A 16,648-nucleotide genomic window follows, 5' to 3' on the forward strand; every position below is an offset into this window, starting at 1 on the left:
AATGAAAGCTTTTCTGTGTTATAATTAAACTAGCTGAAAGTGGGTTTATTTCTCAGTAGAAGTACAATTAAAGACAAAGTCAAGCATAAACTGGGGAATTAAGTCATAGGAAAGGATCAAGTCATACTGTTATAACCCGAATTATATATACAGGATTATACTCCATAGAGGAATAGGAGGTGGATCTTTTCCAAATGTTGAAATATGTCCAGAGTGAGTGGCTGACATGGAGTGGAGGTTAAATTCATTGGAATAGAAGTAGTAGAGGAACTCTGAAGGAAAGGTATTTTAGAAGACTAATTAACATGAATTTTGAATTTAAATTATATTCAGATACTGTCAGGATACCAAACAAAGGCAACAAATGCTATAAGAAGTATGCAGAGCATCTGATATCCCCCACCTTGACAACTGAATGACAGCAGTGCTCACAAATCCCCATGATGTTTAGATGGTTTAGATGTTTTTGTCCTTCCCAAATGTCATGTTGAAATGTGACTTCCACTGTGGGGGTGGGCATGTGGGAGGTGTTGGGATCATGGGGTGGACCCCTCACAAATGGCTTGGTGCCATCCCCATGGTAATGAATGAGTTCTTGTTCTGGCAGTTCAAGTGAGAGCTGATTCTTTAAAAGAGCCTGGAACCTCCCCTTCTCTCTTGCTTCCATTCTTGTTGTGTGACACACCAGGTCCCCCTTTGCCTTCTACCATGATTGTAAGTTCCCTGAGGCTTCTCTAGAAGCAGAATCTGGTGCCGTGCTGCTTGTACCTCCTGCAGAACCATGAGCCAAAATAAATCTTTTTGCTTAATAAATTACCCAGCCTCAGGTATTCCTTTATAGCAGTACAAACAGACTAATACAGAAAATTGATACCAAGGAGTAGGACATTGCTCTAAAGAAGGCTGAAGTTGTGGAAGCGTCTTTGGAACTGGGTAATAGGCAGTGATTGGAAGAGTTTGGATTTCCCTGAAGAAGACAGACAAAGGAAAGTTTGAAACTTCTTAGAGACTTCTCAAGTGGTTGTGACCAAAGTACTCATAGAAATATGGACAGTGAAGGCCAGGGTGATGAACTCTCAGATAGAAATGAGGAAGTTGTTGGGAACTGGAGTAAAGGCCACCCTTGTTATGCCCTAGCAAAGGACTTGGCTGCATTGTTTCTATACCCTACGGCTTTGTGGAAGGTTGAACTTAAGAGAGTGATGATCTAGGGTATCTGGAAGAAATTTCTTTTTCTTTTTCTTTTTTTTTTTTTTTTTTGAGATGGAGTCGGGCTCTTTTGCCCAGGCTGGAGTGCAGTGGCACTATCTTGCAACCTCCACCTGAAGAAGAGGTGTTAAGGCAGCTTCTAACAACCTGTGGTCAGACATAGGCACTTCAGGCCTTTATGGCAGCTCCCTGCCATCAGAGGCCCAGAGTCCTTGGAAGAAATTGTGGTTTCGAAAGTCAAACTCAGGGCCCTGTGCAGCCTCTGGACACGATTCCCAGCATCCCAGCAGCTGCTGCAGCTCGAGCCACAGCTCAAAGAGCCCCAGGTATAGCATGGGCCTCTGCTTGTTCTCAAGGGCACAAGCCATTGTGAGCCTTGGTGGCTTCCACATGGTGTTAAGCCTACAGCACACAGAATGCATGAGTGAAGGAGGCATGGAAGGCTGCACCTAGATTTCTTAGGATGTACCAGAAATTCTGGGTGCCTAGGCAGAAGCCTGCTGCAGGAGCAGAGGCCCCTCAGAGAGACCCTACTAGGGCCATGCCAAAGGGAAATGTGAGGTTGGAGCCCCCAGACAGAGTCCCCACTGGCACACTGCCTAGTGGAGCTGTTGGAAGGGAGGTGCCACCCTCCAGACCCAAGTATGATAGAGTCACCAGCAACTCATATCCTGAGCTTGGAAAAGCCACAGGTATCCAATTTCAACCCGTGAGAGCAGTCACAGGGCCAGAGGTGCCCAAAGCCTTGTTTGGCACCAATATGTCCTGTATGTGGGACATGGAGTCAAGGATTATTTTGGAGCTGTAAGGTTTAATGTCTACCCTGCTGGGTTTCAGACTTGTGTGGAGCCTGTTGCTTCTTTCTTTTGGGGGATCTCTCTTTTGAAATGGGAATGCTTAACCCAATGCCTGTACCACCATTTTGTCTTAGAATAAATAGTTTCTTTTTTATCTTACAGGATTATAGGTAGAAAGAACATGGCCTGAATCTCAGATGAGATTTTGGATTTTTGAGTTAATGCTAGAACAAGTTTTAAGACCTTGGGGGACTATTGAGAAAGGATGATTGTATTTTACAGTTTGACAAGGACATGAGATTGGGGGGGGGGGTCACTGGTGGAAATAATTGGTTTGGATGTTTTGTTCCCTCCAAATCTCATATTGAAGTGTGACCTCCGCTCTTGGGGTGGGGCTGAAGGGAGGTATTTGGATCATGGAGGTAGATCCCTTATGAATAGCTTCGTGCCATCCCTATCGTAATAAGTGAGTTCTCAGCCTGGTAGCTCGCTCAAGAGCCTGGAACCTCCCTCCTGTCTCTTGCGTCTGCTCTTGCTGTGTGATATGCTGGGTCCCCTTTTGCCTTCCACTGTGACTGTAAGTTTCCTAGATCTCACCAGAAGCCAGATTGTGATACTATGTTGCTTGTACAGCCTGTAGAACCATGAGTCAAAGTAAAACTCTTTGCTTTATAAATTACTCAGCCTCAGGTATTTCTTTATAGCAGTGCAAATGGGCTAATACACCCAACAAGCAAAAACACCCATATCAATTTTCAGAACTTTCTCCAAGGAGTTTATTAATAAATATCCACATTATCTTTTATCCTCACAGGAATTTTTAGTGTTAATTTACAGATAAATTGCTCTTAAAATTTAACTTTCTAAATACCAGAAGCACTCCAATTGTGACAAACAAAGCATCCCTGTGTTGAGAGCCACCAAGGAGTAATGTGAAGTAATTTTAAGAAGGATCTTCAAGGACTAATCAATCATCATGGAAATTTTTGTGTTATAATTTCAGCAGAAAATTGTTTTCCAGTATGGCTCATGATATAACTACAGTAATCTCAACAATGTAGTTTAATTTTTGAAAAACTTAATGATACCTTTTTTCCCCCTTTTTAAAAGAGAGATTCCCCTGGAGCTTCAGCGCCTTGTTCATGGTGGCCAAGTGAATTTGGATATGGAGGATCATCAAGATCAAGAATACATAAAACCAAGATTGAGATTCAAGGCTTTTAGTGGAGAAGGGCAAAAACTTGGAAGGTAAAAATCCTAAAATGAAGAAAATACCTTTGTTGAACATGAATTTTTCTTTGAGAATAAGAAAAGCAAAATTACCTGTGAAGTAAAAACCGAAATATGAACTCTGCACATTAGATATACAAATCTGTTAATAGTATTATGTTGTTATACCACTATATCATTATGATATTAATTGATATTAATAATACTATAATTAATATTAATATTGAGATTACAGTTACCATGTTCCTGGCCTTCTAAGCCCTATGTATGCATTATCTCACTTACAACAGCCCTTTGATGTAAATACAGTTATTACTTCATTTTGCAGCTGCAGTAATTTGCCCAGGATGATTCAGCTGAGAAATGGCTAGCATGTGGGATTCAAACCCAGGCACTCTGACTCCAGAGTTTGTGCTTTTCACCACTATATTATATGCCTCTTTCAGATTACCTGGTTTCAAAGGAGAGAATTGTAAAGGATTGTTGGTGAGATAAAATAATGAGTATCTTACATCATAACTGAAGCATGCATGTCTGCCATCAGTAAGACCAAGCTCTTGCAGCAGGAGCAGTGTGCTTAGCTTTGTGATTTTCAATGGTTTTTAAACAGCCAAACTCTTTTGTCAAGTTATGGAAGCCCAGTATGTAAAACCTGAGCTCCTCTGATTGTTAGTGAAGGAAGGCATTGTCTCTCAGACATTTCCAAAGAACCTTAGGACATTGAAGAGCACAGTTTAAAAACCAGTGTGCATGGCAGAATGTTTAGTGGGTTCCTTTATGATAGTCATGGCTTAATAGGATCTTAGAAATTGTAAAATACGTTGGTAAAAGTTCCCCTATACTTGTGCACATGCTGTTGCAGGTGATACAGAATTGCCGCACTGGGGATGTTTCCAGTGTACCCTTTGGTGCTTCTCTTCATGTGATTCCTTCCCTTCCAAGCCCTTTTCAGCTGCCTGCTGCACACTGGTTGTCTCTTCTCCCATTTTTCAAGATAGGAAAGAATTCATTATTGCTTCTTTATACTTTGCTATCTCTAGTCTTCCTTTTTGTATTCTCCTGATAGTGACTGGTTCTGGGGACCCAAAGGAAATACAGGAATTTATATTGACCTGTTTTTCTCAGGACACAAACTCTTCAATTTTCAGTCACAGGCCTACTTGGAATTTTCTTCCTCATCTTTCTTTCCTGCCATATATCAGGCTTCTCTCTCTTTTTTTTTTTTTTTTTTGAGATGGGGTCTTGCTCTGTTTCCCAGACTGGAGTACAGTGGTGCAGTCATAGCTCACTGCTGCCTTGACCTCCTGGGCTCAAGCAAGCTTCCTACCCTATTCTCCCGACTAGCTGGGACTACAGGCACTGCTGAGCCCAGCTAATTTTTTTTCTTTTTAGTTTTTGTAGAGGTGTGGGTCTCACTGCATTGTCCAGGCCGGTCTTGAATTTTGGGCCTCAAGCTGTTCTTCTGCCTTGGCCTGCCAATGTGCCTGGGTTACAGGCATGAGCCACTATGCCTGGCCAGGCTTCTCTTGAATTGTAAAATACTATGTTTTTGCTCCTCTTTTTGTGATCAACATGCATATGTATATATATTAATTTTCTCACACTTCTCATTTTTACTTAATATTTATTGAGATTATGATTTTTAATTAGAATGCAGATAAAATGCCTAGTCATCTCTTTGCTATGTACATTTTCCTTCTCTATTATTTAAATGTGTGACCAAGAATTTATGTTAGACTGTACGTCCTTGTTAGTAGACATATAGTAAATTTAGAATTGGAATTAAAGAAGCTAACATAAAGGGAAGGCATCTGAGAAGAGCCAGCAGTTATTAAATGCATGAAAATAAGGATATTATCTCACAAAGATCATTTTCCTTTTAAGGCAAATAGCTAGAGAAAATAATAGAAAAGAAAGGAGAAACTGATGGAAGAAAATGAGAGATCAGTGGTGATAATGCCATGCTAATTTACTAGCCATGTTGATCAGGATTCTGATTACAGAAAATAGAATCTACTTGCTAGTAGTAATAGGTTTCTTGCGGAATCTTCTGTAGTTTATAGAGTATCTGGAAGAGACAAGCAAACCAAACTTTCCTTAGCCAGGAGAAACAAACACAATAGAACAGTGTTCTAGAGACACACCTATGCCCCCCCATCAGGTGCTCCATCCCCATGAAACTAGGGACTAGATACTAGGACATTCCGTTGTAAAAGAAAGAAATGCCTCCACTGCCTTGGTAACCAGAAGAGCTACAGAGTTTTCACTTTGCAGTGCTACTTCCACCAAACAGGTATATGTTTGTTTCCTTGGTGGGAGGGTAGCGTTATGAAATCCTAGCTGCAAGAGAGTCTGAGAGATGTAGTCTTTAGAATTTTAAGCTTCTAATAGAGACTTTACACTAGAAGGAGAAGAGCTTGATGTGAGCCTATATATACACAAACCCAAATGTCGAATAAGCAAATATCATATATTCTGAAGTAAAGAATTACATATAGAACATTGTATATTAAAGATTTACATTAAGACATATATTAAGAGTTTAATAGTTAACCTTCATTAGAAAGTAAATTTCTAAAGTAGCTTGTTTCTCAAGGGTTCCAGATAACTATTTACTGAACAGGACATAAAAAGAAGCAAGTAAAACAGAAATGAAAATAATCCATTGTCTTCCATAGATGGCAGTCCAAGTACACACAGAATGTTACATAGATGGAAACTAAATCTTTTTATGTAATATACAATTTTGGTACAAACCAAAATGCAGTAAAAATGTTACATGGTACCGTCACATAATAGAAGAAAGCAAACCATAGATGTAAAACTGCAAATTTCCAGTGGTATAAAAAATAGTTTGGTGAGCTAGAGTAGTGCCTCACAGCTAAAAGACCTACAAAATCACGAAGTCATTTTTAATAGGAAGGACGAGTGAGTAGGCATTCTTGGTAGGCTTTTGAGCTGACATGTATAGTGATAAAAAATCGTGATTTGATCTGCATAAAAACAGTCACTGCCTGTTTGTCCTACTGTTCTGTTCAAAAGATTGTGCTTGCCTCTCTCACTCACCTGAGATTTGACTTCATCTAGGGCCCTAGACCCTGAGGGCTGTCTTCTCTAAAACTTCAAAGCCTTTCCTTCTCCCAGCTCTTCAACAACTGTGGCCTGACTGGAGCCTGACTGGGTTGTCTGCCCTGTGCACCTCAGTGCTTCTGGGGCCAGTCTCAGCTGTGCTGAGCAGGCGGTGCTGTGCCTCCCCAGTCTTACAAGCCTGAGCTGCTTTTCCAAACCCCCCTCCTCGACCCCTGTCCCTCCCTGTCAGCAAATTTCTTTGCTTCCAGCTTCACTGAGAAAATAGTATCTAACAGGAATTCACATTCTTATTATGTTCCCCTCCAGCCTTCAGGATTATTAATGGTCATTTCCATTCCTCTCTCCCTCCATACGTTTGAAGAAGAGGGTATTTGTGCTCCTGTCTGAAGGAATTATAACCTACGTCCCTTCATGCCTTTTGCCCAGAAACCTGTACCAATTAATTTCTGTCTCTCTTCTTTCTTAAAGTTTCTTTTTAATGTAAAAATTTTACTATGGTTTGATCAATTGAATGATACGGAGAAAGTTTTAAATAGCAAACAGATGTGATTTTGAAAACTAAATAATAGAATTAACATAACTTGGCCAGGCACAGTGGCTTACTCCTGTAATCCCAGCACTTTGTGGGGTTGGGGCAGGCAGATGACTTGAGATCAGGAGTTCAAGACCAGCCTGGCTAATATGGTAAAACCCCATCTCTACTAAAAATAAAAAAAAAATAAAAAAAAAATTAGACTCATATGGTGATAGGCACCTGTAATCTCAGCTACATGGGAGAGTGAGGCAGGAGAATCACCTGAACTCAGGAGGCAGAGGTTGCAGTGAGCTGAGATCCCACCACTGCACTCCAGCCTGGGTAAACTACATCTCAGAAAAATAAATAAAGTAAAACAAATAACATAACTTTTTAAGCTGGTTTTTTAATACCATACTACCAGCTTATCCAGCTGTCTGTCTGGGTGGTTCTGAGCATGTCTTTTAGTCTCTCTGTGACTCAGTTTCTTTTGGGTAAAATGATGTGGTTGGCCTAAGTTATATCGAAAGTCCATCCATTCCAGTTCTCAAATGTTATTATTCCATATATAATAGTTTCATTGTGACAGATACACATTTTCTTACATAGCTTCCCCACCCTGTGTTTTCTGTTTTGAGAAGAAGCATACCTGGTCAGAATCTGCCATAAACAGAAAGCAGTAGATTACAAAAACAACAGAACAACAGAGAGGCAACTTGATGTCTGGAAAGAGCCCAAGATAAACCTCAGCTCTCTTACCAATAGGAGTATTAGGGCTTTTTTTCCAGAGTAGTTGTTAGGATAATTATAATACCAACTGTTAGTAGTGCCAGCTATGTAAAAGCACCATTTGAAGTGCTTATGTGTCCTAATTAATCTTTACAACAATGCTGCTGTTGTCTCTTAGGCACAATAAGGGTAAGTGACTTGCCTGATGTCACATAGTAAGTGCAGAGTTGGGATTGAATCCAGGTAATCCGGCTCCAGGAACCATGCCGTTAACACTGCTTCCCAAGCTGATGTAAATGAAATAACGAATGTGGCAGAGGTGGTAATGGTGGTAGTGATGATGATAATGTGTATACCTGATTATCAGCGAGGCAGAGGTAAAGATGTCCTTTGCATTCAGTGTCTCGTGTCTTTTCTCTTGGCTTTTCGTTTCCCTCCCTTGTGTAAGGAACACTGGACCGCTGGCACAGTAAACCAGATTGGCAGTGCAATTACCAAATTAAAAAGAAATTCCTTAATATCTGGTCATTTATTGTAAGTCATAATTTTAACCTTTTGTGTATCTTTATATATTTTCATATCACTTCTAAAATTAGTGTCAGGAAATAGCTAAAGAAAAAGTGTCAGCAGTTAGTACCAGATAATTTTACCACTTTGCTGTGTACTCTGAGAAACTTTTTGATTGGGAGTAAGAGTCATGATGATTTAGTTTCATATTGGACTAAAGCCCAAATGCTCATAGAACTTTTATACTAATAAATATGTCGATACATGTGTGTCTTTTTTCCAAATAATGTATAGAAAACCATCTAAATCTTATTGTTCAAGAGAATAAACTTCAAGGCTATCAAAAATCCCTTGAGATGACTGAGAAAATTGGGCTAAGTTTCTTTTAATCTTTGAACCAAAAGGCACTATATTTTTGACAGTCACTTTTGGTATATACTGATCATTCAGCTAGTGTTAGAAGGGGCTGAGACAGCAATGCTAGGGTGACTAGTAACCAAGTTCAAATGGTAAGATGTTCTATTAAATTAGCTTCATTATGAATTTATTGTCATGTTTTAACATTTTACTCTTCACTGTACTTAGAAATTCTCTTTTGCAGATTAGTGCTTGAATCAGATGTTTTTAAGTAATATTAACCAAGTTTAAATTAAGTTAATTTAGTGCTGATAATATGTACACAATACCTGGCACCTGTTGAAACGCTGTGTTCTAGGCACAATGTTAAGGACTTACTGGCATAATACACCTTTATAGCATAGTATTGCCTCATTTTGTAAATGATAAAACTGGATTCAAAATGATCGATGAACTTACTCAGCTTTATACAGTTGACGTTGCTGGGATGTGAAACCATGTCTGTCTGTGCTCTCAGTCATTCTTTGACACCAACTCAGAGTTGCTCATATTTCTAACTAAAACTGATTTGCTAAACAGTCTGATGAAATTGCAAGGCCGGGCGTGGTGGCTCAAGCCTGTAATCCCAGCACTTTGGGAGGCCAAGGCAGGCGGATCACAAGGTCAAGAGATCGAGACCATCCTGGTCAACATGGTGAAACTCTGTCTCTACTAAAATTACAAAAAATTAGCTGGGCATGGTGGCGCGTGCCTGTAATCCCAGCTACTTGGGAGGCTGAGGCAGGAGAATTGCCTGAACCCAGGAGGCGGAGGTTGCGGTGAGCCGAGATCGCACCATTGCACTCCAGCCTGGGTAACAAGAGCGAAACGCCGTCTCAGAAAAAAAAAAAAAAGAAATTGCAGACAGTTAAACAAGGAAAGGATGCAAAGTTAGGTTTTTGAGAGAGATTAGATAAACCAAATCAGAATCATAGGATCCAAAATAACTTTATGGTAAAGAAAGAGGTTGAAAGAAATATGGGAGACTCAAATGAAGCCATATTCTGAGTGTTGACCTGCTCTCTTCAGTTTTTCATATATTTTACATATTCATATTGTGTTCTAATTCTTTAATTCTTTCTTAGCCTTACACCTGAAATAGTCAGTACACCTTCTTCTCCAGAAGAGGAGGATAAATCAATACTTAATGCAGTTGTTCTTATTGATGATTCAGTCCCAACAACAAAAATTCAAATCAGGTTAGCAGATGGGAGTCGTTTGATACAAAGATTCAATAGTACACACAGGTAAGCTTCTTTACCAGTGGGGTCCTGTTTGCTATTATATGATGGGTTGCTTACCTAAGTAAAACTATGTAACATGAGTAATGAAGAATATGATATTCTTTAGGTTTACTTTTGAAGTAAGTTTTTGACAGAAGAAACATTTTTAAAAGAATAATAGCTGTGCATAAGAAATGAAATATATGGTATTTAAACAGTTTGTATAAACTATCAAAATACTAATGTGATCTCAGGTATCACACAAAAATAAATTAAGAACTATAGCTTTGTGTTGTTGCCAAAACTATAATGAAGTAGAATCAGATTTAACATTGTAAAACCTTTTTGGTACTTTATTCATTTAAAAATTTGTGATAATTTTGATGGGGATTAATTTTCTATATAGCAAATACTTTATAATATAAATGTATAGTGTAAATAAAGTTGAAATGTACTCTTGTCCAGAACTTCAGATAGTGTTAAATGTTCTTTTTATATTGATTGATTTGTACATCAACATATGATTTGTCCATTGAGGTAAGACCTTAACAGATATATTTATGATGTTGGTTGAATTACTGTATTTATGCGAGAGTAATTATTTAAAATTATGACAACACATTTCATAGTTTTAGACTCAGTTTGCCACAGGCCAATCATAATCACCTTTTTCTGGATCATATGCTGCTAACATATTTTATACTGTGAAAAAAGTAGGACCTGCACCTTTTTTTTTTTTTTTTTTTTTTTTTTTTGGAGACAGAGTTTCACTTTGTCTCCTAGGCTGGAGTGCAGTGGCAGGATATCTCAGCCCACTGCAAACTCTGTCTTCCAGGTTCAAGCAGTTCTCATGCCTAAGTCTCCTGAGTAGCTGGGATTACAGGCAGGCACCACCATGCCCACATAACTTTTTCTGTTTTTAGTAGAGATGGGGTTTCACCATGTTAGTAGGCTAGTCTTGAATTCCTGGCCTCAAGTGATCCACCCACCTCAGCCTCCCAAAGTGCTGGAATTACAGGTGTGAGGCACCATGCCCAGCCAGCCCTGCACTTTTAAAATAACAACGTTAGTACACTTATTTTATGCATAACTTACCTTAAGATTTTTTCCATTTTACAGGAAAAGCAAATGTTAAGTACACTCTAAAGTTACTTTACATTTTAACTTAAGCCTAAGATAAATCTTTCCATTGAAATACTATATATTAAAGAAAGTTATAACACCTTTTATAAAGACTAAAATTTTGTGATTTTTATTATAATTTTAAGCTTACATGAAAATACGATTTTTTACATTATAACTTATTTTTATCTTGTTTCTTCAGGATCCTGGATGTCCGGAACTTTATTGTACAGTCTCGTCCCGAATTTGCCACTCTTGACTTTATTCTTGTGACTTCATTTCCGAATAAAGAGCTAACAGATGAAAGCCTGACACTGCAAGAAGCAGATATCCTTAACACTGTGTTACTCCAGCAACTAAAATAATATTGCTCCTGTCCATGTGGGAATAGATGATAATGCCATATTAATAAGGACAGTGCTTCCAGCATTAAAAACAACCAAATTATTTTTATTATTTCTACAGATAAATTTTGGTTTTATTGTTATTCTGTCTTCCAAGCTGAATATAGACAAATTTGGATTAGGAATAGGCTTCAAGATAAGTATGTTTGAGTTTTTAGTTGAAGGACTGGCTTATGTTGATAGTTTTTGGATTTCTAGGCAGATCAGTTTGTTCCATGCTTAGTGTTCATGTAACAACATTTGTTCGCAGAAAAAAATTAACAAAACCCCTTTTGATAAGATGCATTTAGTAAAATTTGCACTAAAGTTTCTTGATGCAGCATTGACCAACAGCCATTAAGAAATCTTTTGATCAAGTAAGTTGAAAATTTGTCTGTAATATATACTGAAAAGTGTCTATTTTGATTTTGAAGTTGTTTGATCATATAATAATTATTTCTTCTATTAAGATTTTACACATCCTTTTTAATTACTGATTTAGGTATGTTCCTAGTATCAGAAAATACAATTTTGCCTTGTATTTTATAGAATTATGACCGTCGTGAACTTAAACAAAAACACATAAAGGTCAGCAGTTCTTAAGAAGATATGGTAAACAACAACATTTTAAAATCCAGTAATTACAGTTCCTCCCAGAGCTTGCCTTGATCACACTCATTTATTCATTCAACACATTTTTCTATGAAACTCCTTATATACACTAAACACTGTTCTGTGTCCTCAACCTAGAATGTCTTCTCCAGAACAAGACTAGTGTAGAAATACAGGAGTGTAAATTCTGTGAGACAAATTGGATCTAAAGAATTACCAGCATAAATGTTTGCATTTCTCCTGAAGCCAGAAGCTTTTCCTTCTTCCGAGACACCATTTCATCTTCAATTCTCACTTCTGGTTAGTTTTCCATTGCTGCCATAATAAGTTACAAAATAAGGCTCAAAATACCACAAGTATAATTATCTTAGAAATTCTATAGGTTAGGATTCCAAATGGGTTTTGCGGTGCTAAGATCAGTTTGTTGGCAGAGCTGCATTCCTTTCAGGAGGCTGTACAGGGGAATCATTTCCTTGTCATTCCACTTTCTAGAGGACATCTGCATTCCTTGGCTGTGACCTTTCTTCCATCTTAAAAACCAGCACTGTTCTATCTCTACGACCCTTCTCTTATCACATCTCTTTGACACCAGCCTGAAGAGGTTCTCTGCAGGACTCATGATTAAATGAGGCCCACTGGATAAATCTAGGCTTATCTCCTCATCTTGAAATCCATAGTAACCTTAATTACATCTGCAAAATCTCTTTTACCATTTAAGGTTACATGCAGGTTTTGAGATTAGGACATGAACATTTTACATTTTACATAGAACATTACTCTTCTTGCCTACTGCATTCCCCACCCCATGTTAAAGATTCAGGGTGGCCCTTTATTGAAGATTCAGAGCCATCACAAAATAAATTTACCTTACTCATAGGTGCTCAAAAGTCACAACTCATTATTACAGCATCAACTCTAAAATCCGAAATCTTCTATGAGTCTCACCAACTCAAAAGTCTCAAATCTCACATTAAAGCCATCTAAATTAAATTTGGGAGAGGATCTGGGTGTGATATCTCAGTTCTCTGGGCTTGTGACTGTCTCAGAGTCCTTTTTACTTTTTCACAAAAGGTAGCCCACATTTCCAACTGTGTATTGGCTTATTAGCTTGTTTCTTTTATATTTTCTAAAGCTTTCTGTTAAAAATGGTGACGTTTCTGCTGCTATAACATTGTCAGGAAACTTATGGGTCTCTTATATATGTCATGGGGATTCACTCATTTAGATAGGAGGTTGCTGACATCTTTGCTGGAAAATCCTGTCTCTGTTCGTGGTTTTTTCTGAAATAGCTGAGCGGATGTATGATACACACCCTTAATCTCTTCAAAGAGCCTTTCCTGTGACCTGATACTCAGACCTTTTGATGTTTCTGAAGTATTAGCAAAAGGTTATACAGCCATACCTTCATCACTTTCTCTAGAGAAGACCGTCCTGACGGCGAATCTCTTATTAGTTTTAGCAGCTTTTGCCATTTGAATAGGCCATGAATTTCCCAAATCAAGTCCTGGTTTCTTTATATTTAACAGCTCTTCCCTCTATTTATCTACCTCCTTCTATATTTTACTATAATCAGCAAGAAGACAGTAGGCTGTACCTTCCACAGTTTACTTGGAAATATCCTCAGCTCAATATTGAAGTCATCACTTAAAAATTCTGTTTTACACGTAACTGCAGGACACAATTCAGCTTATTTTTTTTTTTTTTTGCCACAATGTAACAAGGATCCCTTTCCTCCAGTTTTCCAATAATATATTCCTCATTTTCTTCTAAGCCCTCAATGGCAGTGTCTTTAATGTTATTTCAATTAATAGTCTATTCATGATGAGTTAGATATTCTATGGCAGTCTAAGTATCCACTATTATACTCCGACCTTCCTTCGAGCCTGCCCTAGCATTACCATCCATATTTCTACTACAGTCTGTTTGAAGCAATTTAGCTTCTTTCTGTCATGCTCTTCAGAATTCTTCCAGCCTCTACCTGCTGCCCAGCTCCAGAGCTACTTTTTCATTTTTAGGTATTTGTTACAGCACCACTCCAAGTACCTAGAAAAGTCTTTTATGCCTACTTCACTGCCAGAAGACTTGAATATGCTACTAAGAGATTTGGAATTCACCTTTCTTCAGGGTCACTGCTTATTTCAAAGAGGTGAATTTACCTGTGCTAGGATTTTCATTACTGAGAGTGCTACCAGAACTACCACAGGATGAAAGTGGTGATCCCACCATCACAGGGAAGAGGAATTCTTCTCAAAATAAGCCCTACTCCTTTTCACTTACTGAAAACTACATGTATACAGCCAGCCTCAATTCATAAAGATTACCAGGTGTAAAACAACCTTTTCAGGAGTGAAAATCATCTTCTGAAGAAAATTATTTTTTAAAAGAAATGAACATTTTAAATTAAAGGGCATTGTCCTGTTTTGGATTAACAAAACAGGAAACATAACCACACCTTGTAAAATTATTTGAAATTTTCTTGTTTTTATCAGTTGGGTGCCTATGGATGCACATACAGAAATAACTGCCATTTTTGTATATAATAGTCTTCCAAAATGCAGAGATTTACATTAGGAGAGAATTAAAACATCCAGGAGGGATGAACAGTATTTCATGTGTGCTATGTAATGTTTTGCTCATTAAGAGATTTTCATGAATTATTTTTACTACTACAGTCATTCTTTTTAAATTATAATCATGTCAAAAAAGATGTCACAATGAACAGACAACCATGTGTAAGGTCAGTCATTTTGCATGATCTATGTAATCAAAAAGTTTGAAGTGTCTGCTTATCAATAAAGAATGTTTTCACGGAAACTCATTCTAAAGGTTTTTCAAATTTTCTTTGATTTGTAGTTTTGAGTAGCCAAATAGATTATTTTGACATGAATAACATTTCCTGTGGTTTAATTTCCCTTGGTCCACCTTTTTCAGGGACTGAGAAGGAACCGGTTGTAGCAGTATCACCCAAATTTCCTGTTACTGTTTCTGTTTTTATTCTACCCAAATAAAAAGGTTCAGGTGCTTCTTTTTTTGCCACAGTGGATTTCTGAAAACATTGTAACAACTGTAAAAGGAAAATAAATCTTAGGACCCCAGAATCACTAAACTAAAGGAAAAAGTCAAGCTGGGAACTGCTTAGTGCAAACCTGCCTCCCATCTCCCAGTCATTCTATTCAAAGTTATCCCTCTGCTCACGGAAATAAAGTCCTGTCTGATTGCCTCCTTGGGAAAGGCTAATCAGAAACTCGAAAGAATGCCACCGTTGGTCTCTGGAAGTCCTCTCCCACACTTTGAGTTCTCCTGCCTTTCTGTACTGATCCAATGTTCATCTTACATATATGGATTGATGTCTCATGTCTCCCCAAAATCTATAAAACCAAGCTGTGTCCCAGCCTTCTTGGGTTCATGTCATCAGGACCTCCTGAGACTGTGTCACGGGTGCACATCCTTAACCTTGGCAAAACTTCCTATATTGAGACCCATCAAGTATTTGGGGTTTGTGCAACATATATTGTTGAAAAGTGTATCATGCTGAAGTGGCCTTAACCTGGGATGACACCCAAGTTTTGTTGTATCATGGCCATGGAGATCAAGGATGCCAACACACAAAGACGTTAGGAGCTGAAGTTTAATAGGCAAAAGAAATAGACAAATGGGATCTAATTAAACTCCAGAGCTTCTGTACAGCAAAAGAAATCATCATTAGAGTGAATCGGCAACAAAAGAATGGGAAAAAATTTTTGCAATCTACCCATCTGACAAAGGGCTAATATCCAGAATCTACAAAGAACTAAAACAGACAATACAAGGAAAAAACCCCATTCAAAAGTGGGAGAAGGATATGAACAGACACTTTTCAAGAGGACATACATGAGGCCAACAAACATGAAAAAATGCTCATCATCACTGGTCATTAGAGAAATGCAAATCAAAACCACACTGAGATACCTTCTCACACCAGTTAGAATGGTGATCATTAAAAAATCTGGAGACAACAGATGCTGGAGAGGATGTGGAGAAATAGCACTCTTACACAATTAATGGGAGTGTAAATTAGTTCAACCATTGTGGAAGGCAGTGTGGTGATTTCTCAAGGATCTAGAAATGGAAATTCCATTTGATCCAGCAATCCCATTACTGGGTATATACCTAAAGAACTATAAATTGTTCTATAAAGACACATGCACGCGTATGTTCATTGCTGCCCTGTGTACAATAGCAAAGACCTGGAACCAACCCAAATGCCCATCAATGATAGACTGGACAAAGAAAATGTGGTACATATACACCATGGAAACTATGCAGCCATAAAAAATGATGAGTTTGTTTCCTTTGTCGGGACTTGGATGAATCTGGAAACCATCATTCTCAGCAAACTGACACAAGAACAGAAAGCTGAACACCGTATGTTCTCACTCATAGGTGGGTGTTGAACAACGAGAACACGTGGACTCGGAGAGGAGCATCACACACTGGGGACAGTTGGTGGGGTAGGGGAGAGACAGTGGAGAGTGGGGAGGGATAACATGGGAAGAAATGCCAGGTATATAGTATGCACTTCAAGTAAAATAAGTAAATTTTTAAAAAAAGATTTTTGGATGTGCAGATTGCTTTTTATAAATAGAATTTTAAAATAATTTAAAAAATTAAAAGACGAGCTCTCTACTAGCAAGAAGGGTCCTGGAAAAATTGGTTGCTGATCTGCAGTGAAATGCAGGGAGGGTTATAGATGAGCTAGTGGGGAGGTAGTGTCTGGTGTACATAGAGTACGAAAAACCGGTTAGGACCAGGTGTGCCCTCAGCATAGGGTGCAAATCTATGGCAGCCCCCAACACA

General features: G+C 38.3%; 1 protein-coding gene across 2 annotated transcripts in view; it reads left to right on the forward strand.

Moving 5' to 3' along the window:
- UBXN2B (UBX domain protein 2B) overlaps positions 1 to 16,404 on the forward strand; it is a 36,931-nt gene extending 20,527 nt beyond the window's left edge. The window contains exons 6-8 of one of the 2 annotated variants that reach the window (XM_010346040.3): positions 3,117 to 3,254; positions 9,558 to 9,719; positions 11,020 to 16,404. In XM_010346040.3, coding sequence (XP_010344342.1) covers positions 3,117 to 3,254; positions 9,558 to 9,719; positions 11,020 to 11,182 — 463 coding nt within the window. In that variant the 3' untranslated portion in view covers positions 11,183 to 16,404. Of the gene's footprint in view, positions 1 to 3,116; positions 3,255 to 9,557; positions 9,720 to 11,019 lie in introns of those variants that run through there. The other variant, XM_039464862.2, reaches the window with a different exon arrangement.
- Positions 16,405 to 16,648: the final 244 nt, after the last annotated feature.

This window comes from Saimiri boliviensis, chromosome 15 (assembly GCF_048565385.1).
Source record: "Saimiri boliviensis isolate mSaiBol1 chromosome 15, mSaiBol1.pri, whole genome shotgun sequence".
Lineage (NCBI taxonomy): Eukaryota > Metazoa > Chordata > Mammalia > Primates > Cebidae > Saimiri > Saimiri boliviensis.